The 14182-nt window shown below is 39.8% G+C and overlaps 1 protein-coding gene across 4 annotated transcripts in view; it reads left to right on the plus strand.

Moving 5' to 3' along the window:
- The window catches only part of PKD2L2 (polycystin 2 like 2, transient receptor potential cation channel), a 53855-nt gene that overhangs the window by 23170 nt on the left and 16503 nt on the right, over positions 1 to 14182 (plus strand). For 3 of the 4 annotated variants that reach the window (XM_054488802.1, XM_054488806.1, XM_054488803.1), the window contains exons 9-12: positions 9788 to 9908; positions 11560 to 11661; positions 13181 to 13245; positions 14011 to 14065. In XM_054488802.1, the coding sequence (XP_054344777.1) occupies positions 9788 to 9908; positions 11560 to 11661; positions 13181 to 13245; positions 14011 to 14065 (343 nt within the window). Of the gene's footprint in view, positions 1 to 9787; positions 9909 to 11559; positions 11662 to 13180; positions 13246 to 14007; positions 14066 to 14182 lie in introns of all 4 variants that reach the window. The other variant, XM_054488804.1, reaches the window with a different exon arrangement.

Consider the following 14182-nt stretch of genomic DNA (forward strand, 5'->3'; position numbering starts at 1 on the left):
TGGCCATTTGTGTGTCTTCTTTTGAGAAATGTCTATTCGGGTCCTTTGTCCATTTTTAAATTGGATTATTTGTTTTCTTTCTTTTTTTTTTTGAGATGGAGTTTTGCTCTTGTTGCCCAGGCTGGAGCGCAATGGTGCGATCTCAGCTCACTGCAACCTCCGCCTCCCAGGTTCAAGTGATTCTCCTGGCTCAGCCTCCCAAGTAGCTGGGATTACAGGCATGCACCACCACGCCCGGCTAGTTTTGTATTTTTAGTGGAGATGGGGTTTCTCCATGTTGGTCAGGCTGGTCTCAAACTCCTGGCCTTCATTTTTGTGTTTTTTTAGTGGAGATGGAGTTTCACCACGTTGGCCAGGCTGGTCTGGAACTCCTGACCTCAGGTGAGCCACCTGCCTCAACCTCCCAAAGTGCTGGGATTAAAGGCGTGAGCCACCGCACCCAGCCTTCTTTTTTCTTCTTTTTTTTTTTTGAGACAGTCTCACTCTGTTGCCCAAGGTGGAGTGCAGTGGCACAATCTCAGCTCACTGCAGCCTCAACCTCCCAGGTTCAAGCAATCCTCCCACTTCAGCCTCCTGAGTAGCTAGACTACAGGCACATGCACCACCACGCCTAATTTTTATATTTTTTTGTAGAGACAGGGTTTTACCATGTTGCTCAGGCTGGTCTCAAACTCTTGGGTTCAAGTGATCTGCCCACCTTGGCCTCCCAAAGTGCTGGGAATACAGGCATGTGCCACCATGTTCAGCTGGATTATTTGTTTTCTTGCTATTGAGTTTTTTTACTTCTTAATATATTTTGGATATTAAGCCCTTACCAGATGTATGGTTTATAAAAATCTTCTCCCATTTCATGTTGTCTCTTCACTGTGTTGTTTGCTGGGCAGAAGAAGCTTTTTAGTTTGATGTGATCCTATTTGTCTATTTTTGCTTTTGTTACCGTGCTTTTGGGGTCATGTCTTAAAAAATATTGCCCAGACCAATGTCAAAAAGTTTTTTTCACCTATATTTTCTTCTAGTAGTTTTAAAGTTTCAAATGTTATGGTTAAGACTTTAATCCATTTTGAGTTGATTTTTGTACATGGTGTGAGATTGCAGTCAAATTTCATTCTTCTGCATGTGGATATCAAGTTTTTCCAATACTATCTATTGAAGAGACTCTCCTTTCCCTATTGTGTATTCTTGGTACCTTTGTTGAAGATCAGTTGACCATAAGTGCATGGATTTACTTCTGGACTCTCTATTCTGTTCCACTGGTCTATGTGTCTGTTCCTATGCCAGCGGCATGCTGTTTTGATTACAATAGCTTTCTAATATACTTTGAAATTAGGTAGTGTGATGCCTCCCACTTTATTCTTTATGTTCAAGATTGCTTTGGCTATTCAGGGTATTCCGTGGTTCCATATAAATTTTAGATTTTTTTTTTTTTTAGAGAGGGAGTCTTGCTCTGTCATTCAGGCTGGAGTACAGTGGCATGATCATAGCACACTATGGCTTTGAACTCCTTGGCTCAAGGGATTCTCCCTCCTCAGCCTCCTGAGTAGCTGGGACTACAGGTGCATGCCACCATGCCCAGCTGATTTTTAAAAATTTTTTGAAGAGACAGGATCTCATTTTGTTGCCCAGGCTGGTCTTGAACTCCTAGCCTCAAGCAATCTCCAATCTTGGACTCTCAAAGTACTGGGATACAGCTGTGTGCCCAGCCATGGCTAATTTTTTTTTTTTTGGGGGGGGGAGGGACGGAGTCTCGCTCTATCGCCCAGGCTCTGAAATGCAATGGTGCCATCTCAGCTCACTGCAACCTCCACCTCCCAGGTTCAAGCAATTCTCCTGCCTCAGCCTCCCGAGTAGCTGGGACTACAGGCACATGCCACCACACCCGGCTAATTTTTGTATTTTTAGTAGAGATGGGGTTTCGGCCATGGCTAATTTTTCAAATGTATTTTTTATTTTTATTTTTAGAAACTAGGTCTCACTATGGTGTTCAGGCTGGTTTTGAACTCCTGGTCTCAAGCAATCCTCTCGCCTCAGCCTCTCAAGTAGCTGGGATTAAAGGCATGAGGCACTGTGCCCAGCTTTTCTTTCTTTTTTCTTTTCCTTTTTTTTTTTTTTTTTTTCCGATGAGGTCTTGCTCTGTCACTCAGGCTGGAGTGTGATCCCGACTCACTGCAGCCTCCACCTCCCAGGTTCAAGCAATCCTACCACCTCATTTTCCCAAGTAGCAGAGATTACAGGCATGCATCACCATACTTGGCTTTTTTTTTTTTAATTTTTTTTATTTTTGATAGAGACAAGGTTTCGCCATGTTGCCAGGCTGGTCACGAACTCCTGGGCTCAAGAAACTCATCCATCTTGGCCTCCCAAAGTGCTGGGATTACAGGCATGAGCCACCAACCCAGCCTGGAATTGCTTTCTTGATTTCTTTTTTGAATAGATCATCATTACAGGTTGAGCATTCCAACTCTGAAAACCACAAATTTGAAATGATCCAAAATTCAAAATTTTTTGAGTGCTGATATGACACTCAAAGAAATGTGCATTGGAGCATTCTGGATTTCAAATTTTCAGCTTTGGAATGCTCAACCAGTAAATATAATGCAAATATTCCAAAATCTAAAAAAAAATCCCAAATCGAAACACTTCTGGTTCCAAGCATATCAGATAAGGTATACTCAACCTGTAATGTATTAAAATGCTACTGTGTGTATCTTGCAACTTAATTCATTTATTCTAATAGTTTTTTGGTGGAATCTTTAAGGGTTTGTATAAATAAGGTCATACCATCTGCAAAGAAAGACAGTTACTGCTTCCTTTCCAGTGTGGGTGCCTTTATTCTCTTTCTTTCCTATTGCTCTGGCTAGGACTTTCAATACTGTATTTAATAGAAGTGGCAAGAGAGGGCATTCTTGTCTTGTTCTTGATCTTAGAAGAAAAGCTTTCAACTTTTAACCACTGAGTATGATGTTAGCTGTGGGTCTGAAATATAATGGCCTTTATTATGTTAAGGGACATTCTTTCTATACCTAATTTGTTGATAGTTTTTATCCTGAAAATATGTTGAATATTATCAAATTTTTTTCTGCTTCTATTAAGACAATCATACGGTTTTTATCCTTCATTTTTTAAATGTGTATCACATTTATTGATTTGTGCATGTTGAACCATCCTTGCATTGTAGGGATAAATCTCACTTGTTCATGGTATATGATCCTTTTAATATGCTGTCCAATTGACTTGCTAGTATTTATTAAGGATTTTTGCATCTATCTTCATGAGGTATATTGGCCTGTAATTTTCTTTTCTTGTACTGTCTTTGTCTGGCTTAGGTTTCAGGGTAATGCTAGCCATGTAAAATGAGTTTGGAAGCATTCCCTTCTCTTCCATTTTTGGAAGAGTTTGAAGATTGGCATTAATTCTTTAAATGTTTGTAGAATTTACCAGTGAAGCCAGATCCTTGGCTATTCTTTGTTGGGAGGTTTTTAATTTTTAATTTTAATTTTTATTTATTATTTTTATTTTTTATTTGAGATAGAGTCTCACTCTGTCACCCAGGCTGGAGTGCAGTGGTGTGATCTCAGCTCACTGCAACCTCTGCCTCCCAGATTGAAGCAATTCTCCTGCCTCAGCCTCCTGAGTAGCTGGGATTACAGGCGTGCGCCACCATGCCCAGCTAATTTTTGTATTTTTAGTAGAGACGGGGTTTCACCATGTTGGTCAGGCTGGTCTTGAACTCCTGACCTCGTTATCTGCCCGCCTTGGCCTCCCAAAGGGGAGGTTTTTTTATTGATGTCACAAAATTACATCTTTGTTCATTGTGTCCAAAAACAACCTGAAAAATTTTAATGCATTAGTCTCTTAAATTATGTAGAAAACAAAAATGAAGTTGCAAACTGTTGTTATAATAATACTAGCTTTTATAATTGCTCATGTATTTACCTTTACTAAGATCTGTATTCCTTCATATGGCTTTATTATCTAGTGTTCCTTCATTTAAACCTGTAGGATTCCTTTTAGAACTTCTTGTAGGATAGATTTAGTGATAATAAACTCCTTCAGTTTTTGTTGATCTTGGAATGTCTTCATTTCTCCCTCACCAAATATGTATACATATATATATTTTTTTTCTTTTTTCTTAAGAGATGGAGGTCTTACTATGTTGCCAAGGCTGGTCTCAAACTTCTGGGCTCCAGTGATCCTCCCACCTTGGCCTCCCAAAGTGCCGGGATCACAGGCATGAGTCATCATGCCCAACCCATTTCTCCCTCACTTTTTTTTTGAGACGGAGTCTCACTCTGTCACCCAGGCTGGAGTGCAGTGGCATGATCTCGGCTTTCACCACAACCTCTGACTCCCAGGTTCAAGCAATTCTCCTGCCTCAGTTTCCCAAGTAGCTGGGATTACAGGTGTGCACCATCATACCCGGATAATTTTTTATATTTTTGGTAGAGATGAGGTTTCATCATGTTGGCCAGGCTGGTCTCAACCACCATGCCCAGCCTCTTCCTCACTTTTGAAGGAGAGTTTTGCCAGATATAATATTCCTAGTTGCCACTTTTCTTCTTCTTTTTTTTTTTTTTTTGAGACAGAGTATTGCGCTTTCACTCAGGCTGGAGTACAGTGGTGTGATCTCAGCTCACTGCAGCCTCAATTTCCAAGGTTCAAGCGATTCTCATGCCTCAGCCTCTCAAGTAGCTAGAATTACAGATGCGCACCACCACACCCGGCTAATTTTTGTATTTTTAGTAGAAGCAGGGTTTTGCCATGTTAACCAGGCTGGTCTCGAATTCCTAACCTTGTGATCTACCACCTCAGCCTCCCAAAGTGCAGGCATTACAGGCGTGAGCCACTGAGCCCGGCTGCCACCTTTTTTCTTTTAGCACTTTGAATGTTATCAGTGCACTGCCTTGTAGTCTTCAAAGTTTCTGATGAGAAATATGCTGATAATCTTCTTGAGGTTTCCTTGTATGTGATGACCTGTCAAGATTCTCTGTCTTTGGCTTTTGAGTTTGACTATAATGTGTTTTGGTGTGGCTGTCTTTGAGTTCATTCTATTGGAGTTCACTGAGCTCCTTGGATGTTTAAATTAATATTGTTCATCAAACTTGGGAAGTTTTTGGCCATCATTTCTTCAAATAATCTCTCTGCACCTTTCTCTTTCTCTTATCTTTTTGGAACTTCCATAATGTGTATGTTGGTTTACTTGATGGTGTCCTGCAGGTCTCTTGGTATCTGTTCACTTTTCTTTTCTTTTTTTTTCTTGAGATGGGAATCTCACTCTGTCTCACCCAGGCTGGAGTGCAGTGGTGGGATCTTAGCTTACTGCAGACTCCGCCTGTTGGGTTCAAGCAATTCTCTTGTCTCAGTCTCCTGAGTAGCTGGGACTACAGGCATGTGCCACCACACCCAGCTAATTTTGTATTTTTAGTAGAGTCTGGGTTTCACCATGTTGGCCAGGCTGGTCTTGAACTCCTGCCCTCAGGTGATCCACCTGTCTTGGACTCCTAAAGTGCTGGGATTACAAGCGTGAGCCACCCAGCCCTGTTCACTTTTCTTCTTTTTTCTGTTTCTCAGACACAATGTCAATTATCCTATCTTCAAGTTAATTGATTCTTTTTTCTGCCTGTTCAAATCTTCCTTTGAATCTCTTTAGTAAATTTCTCATTTTGGTTATTATTTTTCCATCTTAGAATTTTTTGTTTCTTTTTAGGTTTTTTTCTTTATTGATATTTCCATTTTGTTCATGTTTTATTATTTTATCCATGTTTTCCTTTAGTTCTTTCAGCATCTTTAAGACAGTTATTTTAAAGTCTTTGTAGTAGGTCACCATCTGGTCTTTCTCAGAGACAGTATCTACTAGCGTGCGTTTTTCTTGTTTTTGTTTTTTCCATTGAATAGCTCATATTTCCCTGTTTCTTTGTGTATCTGGTGATTTTTTGGTGAATTTTTAGATTCAAACTTTGTATGTCTTGTGATTTTGTGATTTTTAAAAAATTCAAACCAGGCTGGGTGTGGTGGCTCACATTTTGGAGCCATTGCACTTTGGGAGGCCAAGGCAAGTGGATCACTTGGGCCCAGCAGTTTGAGACCAGTCTGGGAAACTAAGGGAGACCATGTCTGTACAAAAAATAAAAAATAATAAAAATTCAAACCAGACATTTGAATCTAATAATGTGATAACTTTGAAAATCAGATTCTTCCCCTTGCCCAGGGGTTGCCATTTTTTGTTCTTATTTTTTATTTTTATAGTCTAGCTCCATGCCAAGGATCACCCTGAGTTGTGCACTTAAGGTCTTCTCAGGTTTTCCTCAGCCTATGCCTTTCCCTGGGCATGCACAATGACTTTCTAACTTACCCTTGATATGGAGTTGGTTTTGAATGTCCTATTCTTTAATGTCTGGATCCCAAAAAAGGAAAAGAGAAGAATAAAGTGAGAGGTAGGGGAAGGATAACAGCCCTTTAAATCCCAAGGACATTACTTCAGCTGAAGGACGATGGTCTTGCAACAATGGAGGAGATGCAACAATGGCTGCCCACCTCAGTGTCTGCATCCCCACGATCAGAAGCAGCAATCAGCAATCACCAAACAGACGTCCGATATTTGAAAGACATGGTATTTATTCCCCACATGGCTCCCATAAGCTACATGCAAGCTGCTTCACAAACATGTGCATGGATCCCAGCCATGAAGCTAATGAGTAGGGGATGCATAGCTATTGAGATAAAAGCTGAAATTGTCCAAAATTAACTGCAATTTACTGTCCAAGCCTTTCCCTGGAAGTTGCAGGCCTTCTTCAATAGACTCTAGAGTTCCAAAGTAGTACATCTGACAGATTCTGCCCATGTAATTGTTGTCTAGATGGGGACAGGGGAGAAATAGTTTCCTAGGGTTCTCTTCCACCTTCCAAGAATCTTTTTTTTTTTTTTTTTTTTTCTGATCCAGACGAAATAGTTGAGAAACTGTGTTGCTGGCCATTTCTCAGGAAGGAGACAGAGGCAGAGACAGAGGCAAGGTCCAGGGCCTGCACAGTGTGTGTGTGTGTGTGTGTGTGTGTGTGTGTGTGTGTGTGTGTGTGTGTGTGTGTGTGTGTGTGTGTGTGTGTGTGTGTGTGTGTGTGTGTGTGTGTGTGTGTGTGTAGGGAGAGGACTATCTAGTCACCTTTCTAAACATCAAGCAGGGAGCTTGAATTGCTACACCCTCAAGTTAAAGATGAATCTCTTGTAGTGACCCAATCAATGACTTCAAGAGACTGGAAAGTCTTATTAATGACAAATGGCATGTTCTTATGAAACACGCTTTTAGTTATTTTAATTCAATAAGGGAGAACTCTATCTAAAGTTAACAGGGGCATCAAAAAGTTACTAAACAGTATTTTCATTCAATATAACCCTGTATGTTGAGGCGTCATGGTGCTTTTAGCTTGCAAAAAAGAAACAGAATGGATAAACTAAGCTCCAATTAAGAAAGGAGACATTGTATTTGGAGCCTCCAGTTTCTATGAGATTTTAACCATTCAGTAAATGCTTCAGTTTTTGTCATTCTCACTATTACAGAGCAGAAGTATCTTAACACTTTCCTGACAGAAAAGGGCTGAATGGAAGCTTTGGTTACCAAGCTAATATCTGGAGAGGAGAAAAGAATGAGAATGGTTCCTTTTTTTTTTTTTCAACTCAAAGATGAAAGATCATGGCAGAAACACTAAAACAGAACTTCTTATTCTCCTATGCCAGAAAAAATATTTGATTTGTGGTGAGACTTTCCACCAATTCCTTCCAATTCAGTATTTTCTCTATCTTATGTAGGAAAGCATTACAAACCAGTATTAAAAGCAAGATAAATACTTTAGGTATGATTTGGTCAGGTCTTAGCTAGGTACTGAGGAAGGAATCTCAGATAACTCTGAGTCCTAGGACTTCATGTAGCCCATTTCTTTGAATGCTTTTTCTTCCTTCATTAAAGCTTTTTGCTCCTTTTATGTGATTGGCAAAAGCAATAAGGGACAAGCAGCCTTTCTCCCTTTTCACTGACCAATTACACAGTTATCAACATACGATTAAAAATTTCTTTCCACACGCCTGTAATCCGAGCACTTTGGGAGCCCAAGGCGGGTGGATCACCCAAGGTCAGGAATTTGAGACCAATCTGGCCAACGTGGTGAAACCCCGTCTCTACTAAAAATACAAAAATTAGCTAGGCATGGTGGCATGTGCCTGTCATCCCAGCTACTCGGGAGGCTGATGAGGCAGGAGAATCGCTTGAACTGGGGAGATGGAGGTTGCAGTGAGCCAAGATCACACCACTGCACTCCAGTCTGGGTGATAAGAGCGAAACACCGTCTCAAAAAAAAAAAAAAATTCTTTCCAAATTTCCTCATAAAGAACACACACACATAATTTAAACTGATATTCCTGATATGTCTAGTGAGACCACTGCAAGTTAATAATGAGAAAATAAAATAAGATTTTCAAGTTGGAAAATTCTAATTCTACTTGTTACTACTGTGCTACTCAAAGTCTTAATTTCTTCATTTTCCATCTTTAAAATTAGAAAAAGGAAGATTTGAAATATTTTAAGTGGTATTTCATATCAAACCAGGCTATCAAAGAGGGTAAAATAGGGCCAGGCACAGTGGCTCACGTCTGTAATCCCAGCACTTTGGGAGGTTGAGGCGGGTGGATCATGAGGTCAGGAGTTCGAGACCAGCCTGGACAAGATGGTGAAACCCCCGTCTCTACTAAAAATACAAAAATTAGCCGGGCGTGGTGGCGCACGCCTGTAGTCCCAGCTACTTGGGAGGCTGAGGCAGGAGAATTGCTTGAACCCGGGAGGCAGAGGTTGTGGTGAGCCGAGATCGTGCCATTGCACTCCAGCCTGGGCGACAAGAGCGAAACTCCGTCTAAAAAAAAAAAAAAAAAATCACAAACAGGGTAAAATAAACCTTAGGATCATGTTGAGTATTATTATCAGCACTTGAGACTAGCAAGTGACAAATTGTTGGCATCCCTATTTTATCAGAATTTAAGAGTTGGTTAAGACAAAAATTTACTTCACTGACATTAGAAAGTTTAGGGCTCTTGGCTCTTAGGTCAACCTTCTACAAGTTGAAAAATCACTTGTTGAACCAATTCAAAGTCCTAATGTTTAGAAGGGCACAGGCACAGCCGGCCAAGGAGGCCACTGCCAAAACCAGTTAGTAAACAGGTATCTCAGGTTCAAATGTTATAGGTGGGCTGGGTGTGGTGGCTCATGCCGGTAATCCCAGCACTTTGGGAGGCCGAGGTGGGCGGATCACTTGAGGCCAGGAGTTTGAGATTAGCCTGGCCAACATGGTGAGGCTGTCTCTACTAAAAATACAAAAAAAGTAGCTGGGCATGGTGGTACACGCCTGTAATCCCAGCTACTTGGGAATCTGAGGCAGGAGAATCGCCTGAACCTGGAAGACAGAGGTTGCAGTGAGCCGAGATAGCACCACTGCACTCTAGCCTGGGCGACAGTTTGACTGCCTCAAAAAAAAAAAAAAAAAAAAAAATTATAGATGAACACTGAGTTCACATTCATTAAAGCGGTCATTTCCTACATTATCTATTCAGCTATTGAGGTAATAGCTGAATAGTCTTTCCTTTAGGGGAATTTTCTACATCCAATTTTACACAACTCTGTACTAACATAAGTAAAGTCAGAAAGCATATGCCATATGCTGCTAGACATCCTCTTAGAGACATTAGTAACTCCCATCAGTTGTCATGTATGTACATGAAGGTATATATTTTCTAATGTTTTTCTTTCTTAAAGATTTGCACAATTTCGAATTGTTCTTGGAGATTTTAATTTTGCTGGTATTCAGCAAGCCAATCCTATCTTGGGACCCATTTACTTCATCACTTTCATCTTTTTTGTATTCTTTGTCCTGCTGGTAAGAATGATAATATATATTCCTTACATTTCTTACTTTTTAGAATAAAAAATAAAATTACTCATTTAGAATAAACTATTATTTCTGCTCAGCTGTCAGAGTACTTTACATTTATTAAGAATTGTGTGGATCCCTAGTAATCCAGGTTCACTAGTCCAGTGACTGTTATCAAGTTGGAGAATGTAATCACAGTAGTTAATTTCTGGGTGTTTTAGACGGGAATGTGCTAAATCCTTCACATAAATAATTGGAATGTCCCAAGTCTCTTCAGGCTGGGACAATGCATGCCATGAGTCGGGAATGTGGCCATTAATATTCTGCCCAAATTGCAATGGCCTTTGGCCCTTACACTAAACACTTACCACGCTGTGGTTTTCAGGAGTTATCAGGATGGATCTCTCACACGCACTCAAAACAAGTCTATTTGGGCCTCCTAACCAAGGAACCTTGGCTTTCTAGTCAAGGCATTGTACTGTCCTCCATGAAAACACTTTTTGTCAGGCACAGAAGTTATCCCCTGGTGACAGACAAGAGTCTTAGGGTGACAGAGCTGGGCCACAGTGAAAGGTGGGCTGGTGAGGTAAGAATATCCTTTCTACATTTGCATTATCTGGACATTAGTAGCTGCAGGAGCTGTAGTAAGACTGTAAATTTAAGCAGCTTCATAGAATTAAAAAACAACAGTAACAACAAACACCCTTGGCTGGACACAGTGGCTCACACCTACAATCCTAGCACTTTGAGAGGCAGAGGCAGGCGGATCGCTTGAGCTCAGGAGTTCAAGACCAGCCTGGGCAACATGACGAAATGCTGTCTCTACTAAAAATACAAAAATTAGCTAGGCGTGGTGATGTACACCTATAATCCCAGCTACTTGGGTGGCTGAGGCATGAGAATCGCTTGAACCTGGGAGTGGGAGGCTGCAATGAGCTGAGATCGCATAACTGCACTCCAGCCTGGGCAACAGGGTGGGACCCTATCTCAAAAACAAACAAACAAAAAATACCCTTATGAACACATAATTACATCATTCTAGATTTTCTTCCATTATGTAATATTAATTTGTGTATATATAACCAGTTCATATGCATTCTTTTACATTCTGCTTTTCTCATTTGCCATAAACATATTTGCCCATACCCACACACTACACATTTTCTATTCTACTTTATTGCCTGCATAGTCATCTCCCCATTTTTGAGCATATGGGTTACTCTTAAAATTTTATGTTTTTTTGTTTGTTTTTCCTCTTTTTTTTTTTGAGACGGAGTCTTGCTCTGTCACCCAGGCTGGAGTGCAATGGTGCGATCTCACTCGGCTCACTGCAACCTCCACCTCCTGGGTTCAAGAGATTCTCCTGCCTCCACCTCCCGAGTAGCTGGGACTACAGGTGTGCACCACCACGCCTGGCTAATTTTTGTATTTTTAGTACAGACAGGGTTTTGCCATGTTGGCCAGGCTGATCTTGAACTCGTGTCTTCAAGTGATTCACTCACCTTGGCCTCCTGGGTGCTGGGATTACAGGCGTGAGCCACCGCGCCTGGCCTACTTTTAAAATTTAAATATAATTTTACAAACCCAAAACTTGTTAAAGTCACTAACATTTAAACTAAATTTTTATTGAAATAATTATTTGAATACTTATCCCTAGAATATGTTCTTGGCAATTATTAATGATACCTATTCTGAAGTGAAAGCTGACTATTCAATAGGCAGAAGGCCGGATTTTGAACTTGGCAAAATGATTAAACAGGTAAGTCAAATTTCTTTCCTAATTAGAATTCTAAGACAAATCTCATATAGTTTATCCTCTTGTAGTTTGAATACCACTTAATCCCAAGAGGTCATGCTCTCCCCACTCCCACCCCATCCCACCCCCAGGGTTTGTGTTTTGATCCAGTGTTACTCACATTCACATTATTTCATTATTACAGAAGTGAGATATGCTCTCTGACTTCAAAAATGTAGCCAAAATTATTTCAGAGTTCAATATATCAAATAGTTATTGAGTGATTTCCTAAATGCAAAGCACTGTTGAGTATTATAATAAAACCCTCTCTTCCTTCCGGGAAGTTTTTGCTCTGGATGCTGTTAAATTTTTATCAACAATCTAAACTCAGAACTCCATGTGTCTTGTCTTCCTCACTTTCTTGTTTCTTTTCATGGCAACACTATCTTCTCAAGTCACTCCTGGCTCAAAAACCTTGAAAAGAATTTGTTTCCTTGTCCCTTATATAGTCTATTGTCATGGCATATGTATAGTTTATCTCTGTAGTTCTTGCTTACATTTGTGGAATACTTTAAATTCTAACTGCCACCACTAGATGAGGCTTTCAGTACTTTTCGCCCAGCCTTCACTATGGTAACATTTCCTGACTATTCTAGCCTCTTCCCTGTGCCAGTCCAGATGTGATTATCAGTTTCCCTAGGCCTGTCAAGTCCAAATTCCTTACCTGAATATTCCAAATCCTCTAGTCTCACAGTCCTGTCCTCATTAACTATAATTTTACTATAGTTTCTACCTTTCTGCCTCTATTTACAACACTGTATGTCCCGGCTAATCTGTTTTGTAACGCTTGTTCTCACTCTCTCCTCTGAGCCTCTGCTCAAGTCATTCTCTGACCCCTGAAATATTCCTACAGCTCTTCTCTCTTGCTACCACTCTATTCTTCTTCAGAAAGTGGAATCTGTCCTGTCCTCTTCTCAATATCTACCTCAGTTTGAGCTGTAGCAGAGTTATATGTGTACCAGTGACATCTCCCCTGCCAGTTAGGCCATCTCTGCATATCCCATGTTTCTAAAGCATAGCACTTCACAGAGAAGAGGTCCTAGTAGCTGCAGGGTTAGTGGGGTTTACGAACTTTGTCCAAGAACTAATCTGTAAAACAAACCAAAAAAACTGTTAAGCTATCCCCCAATTAGTTTGCTTTTTTCCCCCCATCTTTTATCACTTGAATATGATGTTGGTTATATTCATTAAAAGTGTTAACATCCTTAACGCAATACATGTTAACATTTTTTAAAGATTTTTGCTTTTTCCAAGTTCCAGAGTAATGCCCCCAACAGAAGAACCCCTTTTGGGTTTTCACCAGCAGGTGTAAACCATATGTAGCAATGAGGTGAAAGAAGGATAATCATAGTATTTACCTCCACAGTCCTTTAGGGTAGCAATCCAGAGGGACAAGCATTCCATATTTATTTTACTTTGATAAAACATTAATAATCAAGGATATATTTTAATGAATTTTCAAACTATTTTAAATTATGCCCAGAGTTACAAAAATGTTCTCGAGAAATTCAGACTGAAGAAAGCTCAAAAAGATGAAGACAAGAAAAGGTAAGATGACTTCTCTCAAATGTTTAACTTACCATTTTAAAGTTCTACATTATATGAGAACCTTATAAGGGTTTTTTTTTTTTTTTTTTTTTTTTTTAAATAGAGACGGGGTTTCACCATATTGGTCGGACTGGTCTCAAACTCCTGACCTCAGGTGATCCCAAAGTGTTGGGATTACAGGCGTGAGCCACCGTGCCTGGCCATGAGTAAGGTTTTAATTGCAAAACAACCACCAACCTATGTGGCGATTCTAAATACACCCAGTACACCCAGGAGTGCCTCCTAATTTCTGAGGACATCATGAAATTCTAGCTAATTTAAAATTAATATAACGCCTGCCATCCTACTCAGAAAAAGCTATAAGAGAAAGCTGGAGGGGACAATAAAGTCCCTCTAAAAAGGTTAGCAACAATTTTAGTCTAAGTTAAATGCATTTATTTGGCTATAAAAATAAAAACATTTACACACAATACTTATGGACAATACTTATACTTACACTGTATTTACACTTGTATTTATTAAATGACTTTGGTGTCAAAATAGTTCCCAAACCCAGAACTCTGGCGTTGGGACATAAACATTTTTTTCACAGTTAATGACATATGATACTCTGAAGAACTTGTTAATGATCACATTTTCCAAATAATTAGCATTATCAGGAAGAAATATTATTCAGATCCTTACTACAGATCCAATTGTACTTTATGGTGGCATTTCCTTTTTTATTGTCATTTGCCTCTGATTTTTATTTTATATTCTCAGTAGGAAAGGCAGTGAAGATTTGGCTGAACAAGCCAGAAGAGAAGGCTTTGACGAAAATGTAAGATTTTAATTTTTTTCATAAACACAAGTGGTAGCTGTATTAGAAATATGCTCACAAAAATGCTCTGGTTAAGAATTGAAATGATTTGCTGTTTTTCAGAATAGTAATTGTCAT

This window comes from Pongo pygmaeus, chromosome 4 (assembly GCF_028885625.2).
Source record: "Pongo pygmaeus isolate AG05252 chromosome 4, NHGRI_mPonPyg2-v2.0_pri, whole genome shotgun sequence".
In the NCBI taxonomy this organism is placed as follows: domain Eukaryota; kingdom Metazoa; phylum Chordata; class Mammalia; order Primates; family Hominidae; genus Pongo; species Pongo pygmaeus.